The sequence below is a fragment of the Gymnogyps californianus genome, chromosome 26 (genome assembly GCF_018139145.2).
Source record: "Gymnogyps californianus isolate 813 chromosome 26, ASM1813914v2, whole genome shotgun sequence".
In the NCBI taxonomy this organism is placed as follows: Eukaryota; Metazoa; Chordata; class Aves; order Accipitriformes; family Cathartidae; genus Gymnogyps; species Gymnogyps californianus.
In genome coordinates this window covers 1,985,699-2,002,401 of record NC_059496.1, presented here as the reverse complement: position 1 = coordinate 2,002,401, position 16,703 = coordinate 1,985,699, and the positions used below count along the sequence as shown (strand labels likewise).

Here is a 16,703-nt window from a genome sequence, read left to right as displayed (position 1 = left end):
GTTAGCTTTTCTTGTCAACAACAACAACTATATTTGAGTGTATTTACGCTGAGTAGCAAGATGGGTAGCTGTGCCTTGCACCAGCAGTAAAGCATTTACTCTACAGCCCCTGACCATGTCCCCTTTTCAATTCAAAAGTATTGTCTTTCTGACTAAGCTGCTCCGGTCTGAAAGAGAAGGAATGACTAGGAAGCAGTGACTGTGAATGTGCTGTTGTATTACCCGGCTAGACATTAGGTCTAGCCTACAACACCTTTCAGAGCGCGGACAAAAGTTGGCTATTAAGTCGAAAGTTGCCTAGACACTGGCTGTTCCTCAGGAAAAAAGTAGTTAAATAAAGAAATCTACAGTAAAAACACTAAAAGAAGAAAGTGGCTTTTGGTTGATAGAAAGATGGAAAAGAAACTCTGCGTGAGTGGAAGTGGATATGTATGGAAAGCAAAGCAATAGTCCAGATGACAAGAAGAATTGAAGCCAGTGAAATGGTCAAGGCAATAGGGGCTTCAAGAGGAATGGAGGGAAAGAACTTCATGAGAGGTTGTCGCAGGAAGACTAGACAGCAATATGTTTCAAAAGTCAATCTTCTTTAATGATATCAACATAGAACGGTCCAAGTGAACAGGAATGTTATGTTGTATTGAGATACAACAGCCAGATTGGACAGGAATATCAGGTCGTAAACACTGCGATAAACACAACTTAGTTACAGGTTCAGGGTGTCAGCTGGGAACTATCACTACACAAACTATAACCAAATGTAAGCTTAAAATGATGACTCAAAATGCGCACTCACTCACCGGTAAGGCGAGGCACTCAACCCGGGGAGTTTCCTTAGATGGCATCCCGATGGAAGGGGAGAGTCTCTGACTGCAGACCCGCTGCTCCGAGGAAGACTGGCTCAAAGGGCTCTTCCGGCGGGCTCCATTTATACCCGAAGTCGGATCGGGGCTCATGGTCATATATGGTCAGCGGTCTGGAAACTTCTCCTAGCTGAGGCATTTCATTGGTTGAGGTGTTCTGGCAGGCTGGGTGGTTGGGTACGTGACTTGGGGCACTCTGTCTACGTGACTCCAGTCATCACACGCAGCTGGCCAGCTCGACCCCAAACCGTGGCTTCTAGTTTTAAGTCTTTCCTTTCAGCAGTTGAGAAGTTTTGCTCTTTATCGGGGTGGTGCACCTGCCACACTCCACCCCGTGACCACAGTCACGATCCGACTGGTTTCTTTGGAGTGGTGGTACAGTCACCTCTTGCCTCCAAAGTTAAAAGGGAGCGCAGTTTCGGTGAGAATTGATGCTCATCATGAATCATCATTTCTTTGGCGATTTTACAATTCTAACGGAACATCTGCTATTTGGAGTAGTTCTAAAGGAGCATACGTAACAACGATACGAACTACGTTATCATATGTTTAACACAACTTAATACAATACAAATGGCAATAATTATGATTATAACCACTATCAAGGATTGTAAAAGACTGGTTAACCATCCCGACAGGGAAAACCCGAACACACTGGAAATCTTTCCCAACCAGTTGATGTTTAATGCGGCAGCAATTGCCTCTGAGTCCTTTGCTGCTTTCTTCATTTTGTCGATTTGGGTTCGGAGGGTATGGATACATTTGGGATATAAACGCAGCAGCCATCTACTCATCAATTTAGCACTCCATACTAAAGGTGTTCCTTTAGCAGCATCAGGTCTAATCCCGCTCGGTGGTGGGCGGTCATTTTGCTGGTGTGTTGTAATTGTTCATTCAAGAGTTCTAAGCTGTCAGATGTAGAATTGGCTCAAATAGATACTTGCATCAATAGGTCATAAATGGCTTGTGGGTTTTTGAGGGAGGCAGTCCCCATTCCGAACATGGCCTCCAGCCACTATCCCAGTCGCGTTTTTGCTCTTTGCCACGTTCCCTTCTTTAGCAGTTGTATCTCCCGGGGGCTGCGATCCCACCACTTAGGGGCTATAGGCCCTTCTCGGTAAATGGGACAAAGGGAAGGCAGGGCTACTGTGCAGGCCATCCCGGGAACAGTTGGGTGTAGCCGGGAATACAGACAGCCACTGGAGTATGCCGACTCTAGATCGGGAGGAGCGGGCACATCAGATGTTTGGCATATGCCTTGTGTGGGGGCATGAAGAGGACAGTCCCCATAAGCGTTACATTTTAGGGCAGTGGGCCACACATAGCTGGTATTACTACACAGACAGCCCTGTACCAAAGCTTCCTGAATGGGGCGGGGCATGTATCATCACAATAATGGCCTTTTATCTATGTTTTTACATTGCATTTCTGTTTGGCAGTCCCAAAGTGTTGTTTTTTTTTTTTTACTGGTGGTGCCCCATTCCTTTGCGCAATCCAGTCAGGTCCCCATGTGCAATTGAGGGGATGTTTTTCCCAGGCTCCCTTGAACCCTGGTTCTTGACAAGCGTTGGGGCAATTGCTACCATTACTCTCGGGGTGTTTAATACACCAGGTGGCGTTTAACAGTTCAGTATATTGCAGGGAATGATCATCTGTTTTCCATTGGTCATGATGTTCAGTAATTCCCCAGGGAACATTAAAGCATGGCATTGTACCATTAAAACTCCACCCCGTGGCGTTATTAGGGGGTAGGAAGAGGTAATTACACTTTGCCTTCCATATTGAATTGGCATTTAGTGCGCCAGGTGACCAGCTATAGATGGTATGAGTGTGACCTCCATCCTTTCCATCCGTTCCCCAGGCCCGGCTGGAATTATTGCACTGTTGCCATGGAGTTCAAGGGTTAGTGATATATTAGTGGTTTGCACAAAGATTGGTAGGGGCTCCTCTACTGACTTAGGGCTGGGCAGACAGGCTGTTATTGAAGTTAAGTTCACCATACATGCAAATCCCACTATCAGTTGAGCCACCACCTTGCTGTCCAGGTTCTTGTTGTCCATGCCCGCTGTTGTTACTGCCATCAGTGGGAGTGTCCGAATAGTTTGCTTTTCCATAGTCCTGCAAGAGGACACAAATTGCACCTCGGGCCTTGGACCGGGTCTCAGAAATTAGGAATTATCCATCGAGTACTTATGCGATGGCCTTTCCCTTTCCTATCTAAGGCCTCCCAGGCATGTAAGCCTCTGGGTTTCGCCAGGATGTGGGTACAGTGCCAACAGAGGGCAGTTTTACCATGACGGGTTGGCCTCTATGTTCTCAATGGGAACTGGCCCTTTTGCTTGTCCGGTTTGGGAGCGTCGCCCGTTAATGGTCCCGTAGGACAAAAATGAGGTAGGTACCATCGTTTGCCTGCCAGCATATCGAATCCAATATGTTTCCCTTATAAGGGCTCAGAGCCACCTCCACAAGTTTCGGTCTCTATCGGGGCGGGTGCACCTGCCACACAGGTTAACTAAACACTCTTCCACCCCTCCATCCAAAACAGAGGGCAAGTCTCTGAGACCGAGATAGAGATAGGGCAGGTACGTGCAGAGGCAAGAGAGGAAAAAAGCTTACTTAAGAATATAACTTTGGGTTCTTAAAACAGTTAGCAGCATACAGTGAAGAGAAAGTGCAATCAGAGAGCAGAACACCTTAGCCAAGCAGCACCTCCTGACCCTGCCCACCTTCCCCTTTAAGCAGGGTGTATGCTGCAGCCAGAGAAACAGTTGCAAAACTGCGGCTTCTGGCAACTTATTCCTGAAATGCACTAGTTTCTTTTGGAGAACTGCAATACTGGGATGGATTCCCCAGTGCTCAAAACTCAGTAGTGTCTATTTCAACCATGGGCTTAAAAGTATACATCATAGGCTGTAATTTGAAGAACTCAGTCCATAAAAACCATGATTAAACAACAAACAATAGACAAGCCAAAAAGGGGGGCAAAAAAGGAAGAAACCATACACACAGGGAGTCCAATGGCTAACCAATTTCTATCAAAATGTCCATCGCAAGTGAGTGGTGTATCGTGAGAGATCCACTGTTTACATTTCCAATACTATAAACAGTATCCTGTTTTTCATAACATGACATGCAGCATCCAAACCACAGAAATGTAGAAAAGGCACAGGCAAGGAGAAACACATCTTCATAGCATTACATTCAATAGCTGTTTAACGGTGAGCCTTCTTTTAGAGCTGTCCAACAATGCTGACTAATCCAGGTGACCTGTTTAATCAGACTTAATTGTCAAAAGGATTAACAATATCTAAGTAAAACAAGGCATGTATACATTAAAGAAAACAGCACGGAACTGTACTGCTTGTGAACTATTTACAAAAACATACAAGATGTTGGATGGCACAAAGTATATAGTGCTAATAGAAACTGTTTAAGCTAAGCGCTTAACATAAACTGTCCATCTCTACCTGTAACAAAGAATATTTTAGGGGATTAAAAAACCCATTCCTTATGAAAAATAATGCTCTGAGCAAGAGGAGAATGGCCGACTGGCTCCCAAAACTGGTGACTGATTACGAGTCAAAGCAGAGTAAGCTGCTGCTCTTGCACCCTTCACTACATGGGGAGCATCCTGCCTGTTTAGCTGGTATTGAGGCAACTGGTCACAGTGAACTATCCAGGGGTGACTGAGGACTTGGGCTGCAGTCAGTCTTTGATGTGGGTTAACATGAAGCATTTTTGAAAGAAGGTCCTTAGCTGTATCTGAAACGGTATTCCAATAACCACCGCTGAGAGACAACTTCCCGCTACCTATTCGGGCCAAAATCTCCTCTGGGGTATCATCAGGACCCGTTACAAAAGGAGGGTAGCCAGCAAGCATGGTATAAAGTAGAACACCAAGGCTCCATATGTCCCATGCAGCATCGTAACCTTGCCTCTGTAAAACCTCTGGTGCAGCAAAACTTGCTGTGTAACATGGACTCCTCAGAAGACCATTTTCTACTCGTAGTTGTTTTGCAAGGCCAAATTCACAAAGTCGAATGGATTCTGGATTACCAGATTCATCAACATAAAGAATATTGCTAGGCTTCAGCTCTCCATGAACAACCCCTTGCGCATGGAGGTACTCAACCGTTCTTGTTATTGTGAACAGAACGGCACTAGCTTCTCGTTCCGAGAAAAAAATTTGTCTATGAATTTTATCCAGCAGTTGCCCTCCTTTTGTAAGTTCTGTTACTATGTATGCGTATTTTCCATCATCATGCACATCTTTTAGGGTAATAATATTTGGATGGTGGCCATAGCGCAGTAGGATTTCAATCTCCTCTGTTGGATCTCTTCTACTCTTGTCTATAATCTTTACAGCATATTCCATGTTTAAAGCTTTATGAATACATCTCTTATAGACAGAGTAAGACCCAACTCTGATATCTTCCTTCACTTCGTATCTATCAGTAAACTGAATGCTGTTCCTGTGCAACTGCTGGACAACGGAATGCACTCCAACTGTCTGCACTGCCTGGCTTTCGTCATTTGATGCAATAGCTACAGAACTAAATCCCCGAACAAGTTGATGCGCATTAGCACTAGGTGGGAGACCAGGCAAATCTTCTGGAGTTTTTGCTGTAAACTCAGGGTCAAAATAAAACATATCTTCAGGTCTGCCAGTTGCAGGTTTAAAAGGGGGATCAACTTCTCTCCTGTACAATTTATTCCAATCTATTTTGGAAAAGAATGCATGCCTCTTAATTTCTTCAACTCCATCTAGGCCTGCTCCTAATCTGTTTGCTGGGTTTCTTTTGAAGAGCATTCGCAGAAGACTCTCTGCTTCCGGGCTCAAGAACTGGGGCATTCCAAGTTTGGCCTCGAGAATCAGTGTCATGGTTTCTTTTCTGTCTTTCCCTTGGAAAGGCAGAGTACCAGTGAGCATTTCAAACATTACAACACCAAAAGACCACCAGTCTGCGCTCCGTGTAAGGCCTCCGCTCTTAATGACTTCTGGCGCCATATATTCCACTGTTGCACAGAAAGAGAAGGCTTTTTTTTCATGATCAATTGACACCTCACTTAAGCCAAAATCTGCTAATTGGATATGTCCTTCCTCATCAAGAAGGATGTTTTCTGGTTTTAGGTCCCGGTATATTATTCCACCACTATGTACATGGTCTAAAGCAAGTGCTAATTCTGCCAGGTAAAATTTAACATCGTCTTCTGTGAACATCACCCTACGTTCTCCACATGCTCCAATTGCCTCTATTAAATTTCTTAGGGCTGTTTGGCAATGGGCTCTGTCTCGGCCATATTATAGTTCCAGTTCGGATTTACTGTCGGCCACGGATTTCTCCCTCCTCCCACCTGTCGTGCTAATTCTGCATCCTTAGTTAATACCTTCTCTCTTTCATCTGGGCAGAATGATTCTCGGAATAAGATTTGGGTGTCCCCCCGGTTAGGATTGTGTCCCGTGCAGAGATTTGACAGTAACTGCGCCCGTGTTTCTGCATCCTCCCTTAATCTTGGCATTGTACAGCCCCATAAGGCTAAATCATTTGGGTTCCACGATGGATTAGTATAAACCGTCGATGTGGGGCATGCATAGTCACCCCCTGGCCGTAAAGCGGCCAGATTAGTCAAAACATTTGAAACCATGGGGCAAAGTCCCACCCTTGCTACAGGAAGGTCTGAGGGGAGGTCGGTACAGGGACTGTAAGGTGGGGCAGGAGTCGGGGAGGGCCTTGTCTGGTCGTCGTTCGGGGCTGTAGCCTTACCTACGGCCAAAGTTACCTTACAGGTTAGTTTTTCCCTCAGCCCCTTTTGCCTCCCTGGATGTTGTCTCTCCCGCACCCATTCATCCCACACATACCAATAATCCATGTGTCCCGGGAACCGGTACTGAAGTTGGTCTCGCACAAAGGTCAGTCGATGTTGGTCAAAACTCCCTTGTGGTGGCCACTGATCTTCAATATCTCCATGGCGGGTGATGAATGGCCACCATTGTTGACATAGAACTACTGCGTCCTCCTTCAGTAGTGAATTTGCACCACAGATTTTTTTCCCAGTTTTGTAATATCTCTGCTAAGGGCGTCTCCCTCTCTACTCCAGTTACGTTACTCATGATTTAATCCGGGTGGGACTCAACCCCCCCTTTAAAATCTCTCAAAAACCCTCTAATCTGGGCAGGACTCGAACCCCCTTTTAATCAGACGTCTTCTGTTGATCAGACTGCGTACAAACTTGTGTGCGATTTATGCTGATCAGGCTATGCACCTCGGCGGGACTTGAACCCCCCCGAATTCTGTCCTTTTCCCTATATTGAATTTAGATTTAAGGGATTTAACACTCACCACTCGAGCGATTCGGTGCGTCCCGTGTCCAAAATCCTCGGGTGAACTCACCCTGTGCTGCCAGTCAGAGGTTTGGATCCAAGAGGTTCCGAGAGTGACCTAGGGTCCCATCTGGGGTGCCAAACTGTTAAGGGGGAAGCCGCTGCCCGAGCATTCACACACCAATCAAGGAGTCGCACACACACCACCCGAGACTTTAACTGCTAGGACCGGCGTCCCTTCGCAGCGGGCGACTCCAGTGAGCCGACGGGTGCCCCTTTCGACTCCTCACACACACACACTCACCCTCGGGCGCTTCTTCTTCCCTCAGGCTCCAGCCAAGGTTCCCCAAAGCAGACTCTCTAATCAAGGCCTTCAAAATAAAAGCCTAATTTACTCTATCTATGGTGCCCAAATTCAGACAGCTCAAGCTGGCTGTCTCTGGAGAGGGAACCTGAACACCACAATCCCTGGGCAATTATGCCCTTACAATCTAAATTCCCTCCCTCACACCATAGTCTGGCCCAATGGTAAGATCGAGTCTGGGGTCATCTTCTCTCTCATTGGGTGCTTTTTCTCGTCTCTCGGCTGGTTCTTCCTGCTGTGTTTTAGGCTACTTGTTACTATGTCTCCTTTTCCTGGGGCAAACTGGCTCTGGGGCTTTCCAAATCTTCTTACTCCTGCCATCAGATTATAGGTGAACATTAAGCAACAGCATTAAGCAAGTTATGAGTCCTGCTTTATCATGAAGGACTACTTTTAAGCAGCTAAACAAAGTCCTTAAAGCCCTACAAAACATATTAACAGCCTCTCTAATTTCTATACATTCCTGTGCTATTACAGCCTAACAGCCTTATGCCATTATTGCCACATGCTGTTTAGGTCTCGTTCGGGTGTGGTCTGCATGGTCCCTAGCTCTGCTTTGCCACCTTCCACAACACTCGATCACTGATTGCTGATAGAAATGGGAAGCTCTGGCAAGACTGAGAGAATGAGGGGAGCGTTATGTTGCTAAGCAAGCCCCGAGCCTCAGCGCTGGTGGGGCTGTGAAAGGGCTGCCAAGGGAAGGTGAGGGCCAGCAAGAGTTTTCAGTCCTGGCACCTTCCCTGTGGGAGCACGGCAGGAGCCCCACAAGGAACCGCACAAAGCTGGCAGGGAATGGCACGGGGCCGTGGCTGGAGCAGAGACTGTGCCTTCCACTTTACCTGAGAACAACATGGCCACTAGGAAGCCGAGTGCTGGAAACTACAGCTCCCAGCATGCCCTGGGAACCAACATGGCCACCCATCAGCCTCGTACCCCAGGACTACAGCCCTGGCATGCCACTGGGCGCTCCTTCCTCCTGTCTGACCCTGCGGGGACACCGTCCCCCCGGCTGGACCCCACTCCTCCACAGGCCCCATGGCCGCCTCCCGGGGCAGCCCCAGTCCCAGTCCCAGAGCCTTGGTGGAGCAGGGAGGAGGAGGAGGAGAGAGGGCAGAGGGGCAGAGAGGGGTGGGGTGGGGCGGAGAGTGGCAGGAGAGGACGGGAGCAGGAGAGAGGGACGGCGGGAAGAAAGCAGGAGCTGGTCAGGGAGTGGAGAAAGGAAACCCCTGGTGAGGAGCGGGCCCAGGGCCAGGGAGAAGGGGATGGAGGGGAAGGGGGCAGGGGGCAGCCAGGAACATGGTGATGAGCAGCAGGACAGAGGGAGAGAGAGGGCAGAGGAGGGCAGGAGGAAGGAGAGACAGAGGGAGCGACACGGGCAGGGTGAGGGAGTGGGGCACAGGGACAGATAGACGGAAAAGGCAGCAGGAGAGCGGAGTGACAGAGAAATGGGAGAGGGAGCAGGACAGAGGCACAGAGGGGAAAAGGCTGAGAGAGAGAAAGGGAGAGGCAGGGGACAGAGCGCAGGACAGAGAGCAAGAGAAGGGCGGGAAACAATCCGGAGGCTGAGAAACACAGAGAAGGATGCGGGTCAGGAGAGGGAGGCAGCGAAGGACAGAACAGCGATGGCCTCCAGGCTGGAGCCGGAGGAAGAGTGAAAAGGGCCGGGGAGCAGGCGAGAGGCCCAGAGAGAAAGAGAGAAGGCCCAGCCAGCCGACGGGTGTCCCTGTCACACAGCTGATTTGGGGTGGCAGGTCTCTTGTGCAGCTCTTTGGGAGTGGGGAAAGAAAAGCAAATTGCTCCTTTTCGATCTTTGTCCCCAGGGAGAGCCAGTGGAGACATGCTGTGCACTGGAGAGCATCCTGCAGGGAGGTGACAGATGTTTGCGGAGCGCTGCTGAAGCTGAGACCCACCTGACAGCAAAGGCACGCGCTGGCCACAGAGCATCCCAGGTGAGCTGATTGTCTTGGAGGCCAGCAAAGCAGCCTTCCTCTGCCCCTGGTTTTTGGTGAGAGATGGAGCAGCGCAGAGCTGTTTCTCAGGCATCCAGGCCTGACGAGAGTTTCCCTGTGCCCCCAGGAGAGATCCTGCTCCCAGGAAGCACCTCCCCATCAAGCAAAGGCCATATCCAGCCACCTGGCTCTGGGTACGGCTGCCCCAAGGGGTGTCTCAGGGAGGACGGGCTGATGTGCTTGGTGGCTCTGACACAGAAATGATGAGCTGAAGCCCCGTGGTGATGGCGGGCCAGTTGAAAGTCTCCAAGTGCCCCAGCCTTTCTCCCCGGGAGTGTTTAAGGCAGGCACTTTTTCCGGGGGTGACAGGTGATGTGAAGAGGGATGCTGTCCCATTCCCATTTCAGAGTTGTGACTTCTGAGAGCCGGGGCCACCTGAAGGCCCAGCCGGAGATCTCCAGGGAGTTTGGGTTCATTTTTTGGATATCTTAGGGCTACAGTGTGCTAGGGTTCTGGGATGCTAGGGTGACAGTGTGCAAGGGTTACAGAGTGGTAGGGTTCTGGGATGCCAGAGTTTAAGTGAGTCAGGATTAAAGCGTGCTATTATTCTGGAGAGGATCTGGGTTTGTTGGGCCTGGGTTCCTGGGGTTATGTTATTTTTGGCTTCTCTTGTGTTCTGGGTGGATTGCTTTTTTGGAGAGTCCTTTTTTAGCTTGTTTGCCTGTTTAGGGTTTGGAGAGGGGCCTTTGATTTGTGTATGTTGTGGCTTCGGGTTGGCTTTTTTTTTACAGTTCTGGTGGTTTATGTTGTGTTTTCTGTCTTGTAACTACCATTTGTGGTCTGGTGTGTGTGACCAGCTTGGCCAGTGTCACTTCTGCTGTGGTCCAACTCATTTCCAGTAAGTCGGTAGGTGGGTGGGTGGGTGGGTAGGTAGGGAGGTAGGTAGGTCTGGAGGACTTGCGGTCCATAGCGGATGACTGCTGGAGGAGTAATGGGCACTTCTGGGGTGTGGGAGGACTTCTGGCCCATAGGTAATGACTGTCGGAGGAGTAAGTGTGCTTCGTAATTTGTGTGGACTGCCAAATTCACGGTCATTTGTCCTGCTTTGAGGAAGAGCCGTGGGAAGACAGCAGCCACCTGGAAGGACAAGGGTTTCCCCGAGGGTACGTGGCTTTTTGGTTTTTGCTTTTGAGTAAGCAGCCTGCAAGGAGGCTGCTATCGTTAAGTTTAATGATGTTTTGTAAAGTCGTGGACTGAGTATCGCGTGACTTGAAACATCGCTGAAAACATGGTGCAGGATTGTCTGCGTGTTCTGGGTGCTTTGGTTTTGAACATCTGCTCGTGGGGTAACTTCATACTGTCCTTAGCTCCTATCTCAAGGCACGACATGTGCTTAAGGCAAGGTTCATCATCCACGATAGTGGACGTGAAGCCGTATTTCAAACGACTTCCTGATCATTTTTAATTTTTTGGGGCCAGGCTCTTCTCAGATCTGATTCATTCATGCTTGGTTTTGCGTCTTCACGTGGTTGGCAAAGAGCTCGTAGGAGGAGCAGGAGAAGGGTCAGCGCTGCCGTTTCCACGGCGGTCACTTGTGCTGGCGTTATCAAGGTTATCTTCGATGTGCCGTTTCTTTGCAGGAATCTCTTTTTAAGCCACTTGTCCATTTTGTGAGGGGTAGTGGACTCCCAAAGGGAGACCCTTTGTTCCTCATTAGTGCCTCGGGGGTTTCCCTGCCGTTTTTGTTTGCTTGCTTGCTTTTTCTTTGCTGTGCTGACTTTAAAGAACTTCTTTTAGCTCTTTGGGTTTCTGTCCTTAAAGGAAGCGTCTAGGATTTCTACCCAGGAGTGAAGTGTCCAGAAAGGAGTGTCCTGGTACACTGCTGTCAGCCTTCAGTCTAGTGAAATGGTGTCATGGCATATGTTGAGAGTCATGTAACTCAAATGCATTTGAAATATACAGGCTTTGCCCTTGCTCCAATCATGACTGATTGCTGATAGAAATGGGAAGCAGGTCCATGCCCTGTAGCTCCCCAGGACTCTTCTCAGGCATTTGCCAACGTGTTTTGTCCTGCTGTGGAGGGAGCTGAAGGCCTGGGCAGCAACCCCAGACTCCACCAGGGTAGATCCCCCAAGAGTTTGGTGCATGTTGGAGGCAGGTCCATGCCCGGTAGCTCTCTGGAACTCCTCCCAGGAATATCCAGGAGTCTTTTGGTTTCCTTTGGAGACGAGCGACTTCCCAGGTAGCAGCCCCAGAATCTTCTAAGGTAGCTACGCAAAGAGCATTGTGTATGTTGGGGGCAGGTGCATTCCTGTTTTTGCGTCAGGACTTTTCCCAGACATCTGCCAGAGTGTTTTGAGTTTCCTGACAGGCAGCTAAAGCCCCAGGTAGCAGCAGCACAATTTTCCTCTTCCGTTAGCTGAAGAGTTTTCTTTGTGTTGGAGGCAGGTCTATGCCCGGTAGCTCCTCAGGACTCCTCCGAGGAACGTCCAGAGTGTTTTGGCCTCCCCTGGAGACAGCTGAATTGCGCAGGTAGCCATCCCAGACTTTTGCAAGGTAGCTACGCAAGGTGTTTTGTGTGTGTTGGAGTCAGGTCCGTGCCCTGTATCTGTCTGGGACTCCTCCGAGGCATCTGCGGGAGCATTTGGGCTTTCTCTGGAGACAGGTGAATTCTAAAGTAGCAGCTGCAGACTCTTCCAAGGTAGCTAGTCGAGGAGTTTTGTCCATGTTGTAGGCAAGTCCATTCGTGTTAGCTCTCCAGGAATTTTCCCATTCATCTCCAGAAGTGTGTTGGTATTGTCAGGTGCTTGTGTTGTCCTATTTCCCTGCAGATGTGATAGGGAAGAAGGAGGAACCTGGCTTGTGCAGGTGCTTGTGAGGTCCTAGGTGCATGAGTGATAGGGCAGGAGCTGGCCCTGAGCTTGAGCAGCTGCTTTTGATGTCCCATGATGCCAAGTAGATGCTAGATTAGAAGCAGGCCCCTGCCCTGTGCAGCTGCTTACGTTTCAGTGAGTAGTTGATAGGGCAAGAGTATGTAACTGGTTGTGCAGGTGCTTGTGGTGTCACAGGTGGTTGAGTAGGTGTTAGGGCAGGAGCAGGCCCCTGGTTTGAGCTGCAGCATATGTTGTCAGTGGTGGAGCAGGAGGTGATAGGGCAGGAGTGCGCAGGTGGCTTGTGCAGGTGCTTGTGAGGTCAGTGTTGGCTGTGTAGCAGTTAGGGCAGGAAGCTGGAGGTGGCTTGTGGAGGTGTTTGTGATGTCCCTGGTGGTGAGTAGGTGATAGGGCAGGAGCAGGACCCTGCTTGTGCAGGTGCCTGCGATGTCAGTGCTGAGTGCTGAGGTGGTTGGGCAGAAGCAGGCCCAGGCTTGCAAAGGTGGTTTTGAGGTGAGTGTTTTGTGAGGATGTGAGTGGGACTGAAAGGAGAGGTGGCTTGTGGAGGTGCTTGTGTTGTGGTATTTCCGTGGAGATGTGCTAGGGCAGGAGGAGGCCCGTGGCTTGTGCGGGTGCTTGTGAGGTCGCAGGTGGTTGAGGAGGTGTGAGGCCAGGGGCCAGCCCCAGGCTTGTGCAGGTGCTTGTGAGGTGCTAGGTGCATGAGTAAGTGCTAGGGCAGGAGGTGGCTTGGGCTGAAGGAGGTGCTTGTGATGTCCCATGCTGGCAAGGAGATGGTAGTTTAGGAGCAGGCCCCTGCCCTGTGCAGCTGCTTGTGTTGTCATTGGTGGCAGAGTAGTTGCTAGGGCAAGAGGTTGCAGGTGGGTTGTGCAGGTGCTTGTGATGGGAGAGGTGGTTGAGTAGGTGTTAGGGCAGGAGCATGCAGGTGGGTTGTGCAGGTGGTTGTGCTGTGACATGTGCCTGAGGAGGTGCAAGGGTAGGGGTAGGCCTGTGTTTTGTGCAGGTGCTTGTGCTGTCGTAGGTGTTGTGTTGGGTTTGTGTGGCAGGGGTTTGTGTAGAGGGGTGGGGCTCGAGGGGTGGGTCCTGTGAGAAGCTGCTAGAAGCTTTCGCGGCTGCAGTTCGGAGCCGCCTGTGTGGAAGGGGGAGGCAATCAGCACCGGTGGTAGGTGCTCTGGGATAGGATATTTCAGAAGGGGAAGAGTGGTGGAAAAAGAAGGAAGGGGAGGTGCAGCGATGAGAGGAGTGGGATGTGAGAGAAAGAAGCCTGCGGAGCCTGAGGTGAGTGAAGAAGGAGAGGAGGAGGCGCGGGGGAGCAGAGATTGCCCTGCAGGCCGTGGTGAGAGGGCAGGCTGTGTCCCTGCAGACCATGGAGGTTAATGGTGGATGAGAGATTCCCCTGCAGGCCGTGGAGGACGCGAGGGTGGAGCAGGTGTGTGGGCCCGAAGGCGGCCGTGAGTGCGTGGGAAAGGCCACGCTGGAGCAGGTGTTGGAGGCCTGAGGAGTGCGTGGCAAGGAGTGGTGTTGGAGAAGGTGTGGAGGGCTGATCCCCGTGAGAGGGATCCCAGGGTGGAGCAGCGGAAGAGTGTGAGGAGCCCTCCCCCTGGGAGAAAGGAGCATGAGAGCCAACGTGGATGAAGTGCCCGCAAGCCCCATTCGCCGTTGCCCTGGGCCACTGTGGGGAGGAGGTGGAGGTATGGTGAGCAAAGGTGAGGGCGGGAAGAAGGGAGGGGTGGGGGGAAGGTGTGTTTTTAAGATCTGGTTCTCTTTCTCCTTCTGCTAGTGTGATTTGCTTGGTAGGAAATTAAATGGATGTGTTTTTTCCGCAAGTGGAGTGTGTTTTGCCTGTGAGCATAATTGTTGAGTGATCCGTCCATGTCCTTGTGTGGACTCGCGCGGCTTTGGTTGTATTTTGTCGTCCGCATGCCGCCGGAGGGGAGGAGTGAGCAAGCAGGTGCATGGTGCTTTGTTGGTGGCTGGGCCTAAAGCACGCCGTTGCTGTTAGTGGGGGATAGGGTGGAAGGAGGCAGTTGGCTTGTTGCTGTGCTTGCGAGGTGAGATGGGCCTGAGTAGGTGGTAGGGCTGGAGCAGGAAGCTTTGATGTGCAGGTGCTTTGGGTGTCGCAAGTGCTTGGGTAGTTGCTGTGTGAGGAGCAAGGTGGTGGCTTGTGGAGGTAGGTGCGATGTCAGAGGTGGCTGAGGAGGTGCTAAGGCAGTGGCAGGCCCCGGCTTGTCGAGGTCCTTGTGATGTGCGTGGTGCCTGAGTAGGTGAATGGGAAGGACTGAAGAGGTGGCTTTTAGAGGTGCTTGTGATGTGAATGCTTGCTGGGTAGCTGTTAGGGCAGGAGCGTGCAGGTGGGTTGTGCAGCTTGTTGTGATGTCCTAGGTGGGTGAGTAGGTGCTAAGGCAGGAGCAGGCCTTGGGTTGTGCAGCTGCTTGGCTGTGCCTTGGAGCTGAGCAGGTGTTAGGGCAGGAGCAGGCCCCTGGCTTGTGCAGCTGGTAGTGATGTGGTGTTGGCAAGTCATTGCTAGGGCAGGAGGCAGTCCCTGGTTTGTGCAGCGGCATATGTTGTCAGTGGTGGAGCAGGAGGTGATAGGGCAGGAGTGCGCAGGTGGCTTGTGCAGGTGCTTGTGAGGTCAGTGTTGGCTGTGTAGCAGTTAGGGCAGGAAGCTGGAGGTGGCTTGTGGAGGTGCTTGTGATGTCCCTGGTGGGTGAGTAGGTGATAGGGCAGGAGCAGGGCCCTGGCTTGTGCAGGTGCCTGCGATGTCAGTGCTGAGTGCTGAGGTGGTTGGGCAGAAGCAGGCCCCTGGCTTGCGAAGGTGTTTTGAGGTGAGTGTTTTGTGAGGATGTGAGTGGGACTGAAAGGAGAGGTGGCTTGTGGAGGTGCTTGTGTTGTGGTATTTCCGTGCAGATGTGCTAGGGCAGGAGGAGGCCCGTGGCTTGTGCAGGTGCTTGTGAGGTCGCAGGTGGATGAGTAAGTGATAGGGTAGAAGGAAGCACTTGGATTGTTCATGTGCTTGTGATGGAAGTGATGGCTGATGGTCGCTCAGTCCCCTGTGTGGGATGGGGGAGAGAATCGGAAGGGTAGAAGTGAGAAAACTCATGGGTTGAGATAAAGACAGTTTAACAGGTAAAGCAAAAGCCATGCACCCAAGTAAAGAAAAATAAGGGATTCATTCACTAGTTCCTCTTTTTCCTCTCCCAACTTCTTGTGCACCCCCAGCCTTCTCGCTGGTGGGGTGTGGTGAGAAGCAGAAGAGGCCTTGACTCTGTGTAAGCACTGCTCAGCAGTAACTAAAACATCCCTGTGTTATCAACACTGTTCCCAGCACAAATCCAAACCATAGCCCCGTACTAGCTACTATGAAGAAAACGAACTCTATCCCAGCCAAAAGCAGCACAGCACGCACACGTGGGTGTGTCCCAGTGTGCGGCTCCCCATTTGGGAGGAGTGGGGGAGAACTGGACAGTGTCCAGGGGAAGTCTGCCAAGGTGGGAGTTGGGGCCTCAAGCACATGACCTGTGTAGAGGGACTGAGGGACCTGGGCTTCTTTGGCCCGGTGGCATGGAGGCAGTATAGGAGTAGTCTGAGAGTGATTGAAGGATGGCTTAAGAGGTGATGGAGCTTTTCCTCGTAGTGGAAAAGAGCATGAGAAAGAAAGAATGCCACTAAGTGCAGCTTGGGAGGTTGAGACTGGATATGAGGAGAACGAAATGTCACTCCAAGGGCAGTGCTGTGGTCTAATCGGCCACCCTGAGGAAATCTGGAATAGTCCATGGCTTTGTGTTTGAAGGAACGTCCAGGGAGGACGGAGAGATGTCAGTAAGGGTAGTGAGATGCTCAGATGAGAGCAAGGTGGAGGAAGCAAGGTGGATGTCTACAGCCTGCAGGGAAAGAGGCCCAGGTGTGGGACACCATAGGACAGCCAGTGGTTATGCTGATCGAGGGCTCAGGCAAGGCTAAAAGCCGCCAAGAGAGCCGAGGTCTTTCTCCCCTTGGCTGTGGCTGTTATCTCAACCACCAGGGCCTACGAGGAGACACTTTAACCTTATGGCACCAGGACCTCATTCCCACTCGCCCCACCCAGGAGAGACCCATAAGCATTGTACCTTCCTGGTTTCGGCTCGGATAGAGTTAATTTTCTTCCTAGTAGCTGGTATAGTGCAGTGTTTTGGATTTAGTAGGAAAATAATGTTGATAACACACTGCTGTTTTTAGTTGTTGCTAAGTAGTGTTTATACTAAGTCAAGGATTTTTCAGCTTCTCATGCCCAGCCAGCAAGAAGGCTGGAGGGGCACAAGGAGTTGGGAGGGGACAAAGCCA

General features: G+C 50.7%; 1 protein-coding gene and 1 pseudogene across 1 annotated transcript; both read right to left on the bottom strand.

Annotated features, from left to right (window-relative positions):
• Positions 1-3,262, bottom strand: part of LOC127025989 (scavenger receptor cysteine-rich type 1 protein M130-like) — a 272,619-nt pseudogene extending 269,357 nt beyond the window's left edge.
• A 1,073-nt stretch (positions 3,263-4,335) lies between these two features.
• Positions 4,336-6,117, bottom strand: LOC127026018 (ribosomal protein S6 kinase alpha-3-like). Its single transcript, XM_050911136.1, has one exon. It carries the CDS (start codon positions 6,079-6,081, stop codon positions 4,369-4,371), a length of 1,713 nt encoding a protein of 570 aa, XP_050767093.1. The 5' UTR covers positions 6,082-6,117; the 3' UTR covers positions 4,336-4,368.
• Positions 6,118-16,703: the final 10,586 nt, after the last annotated feature.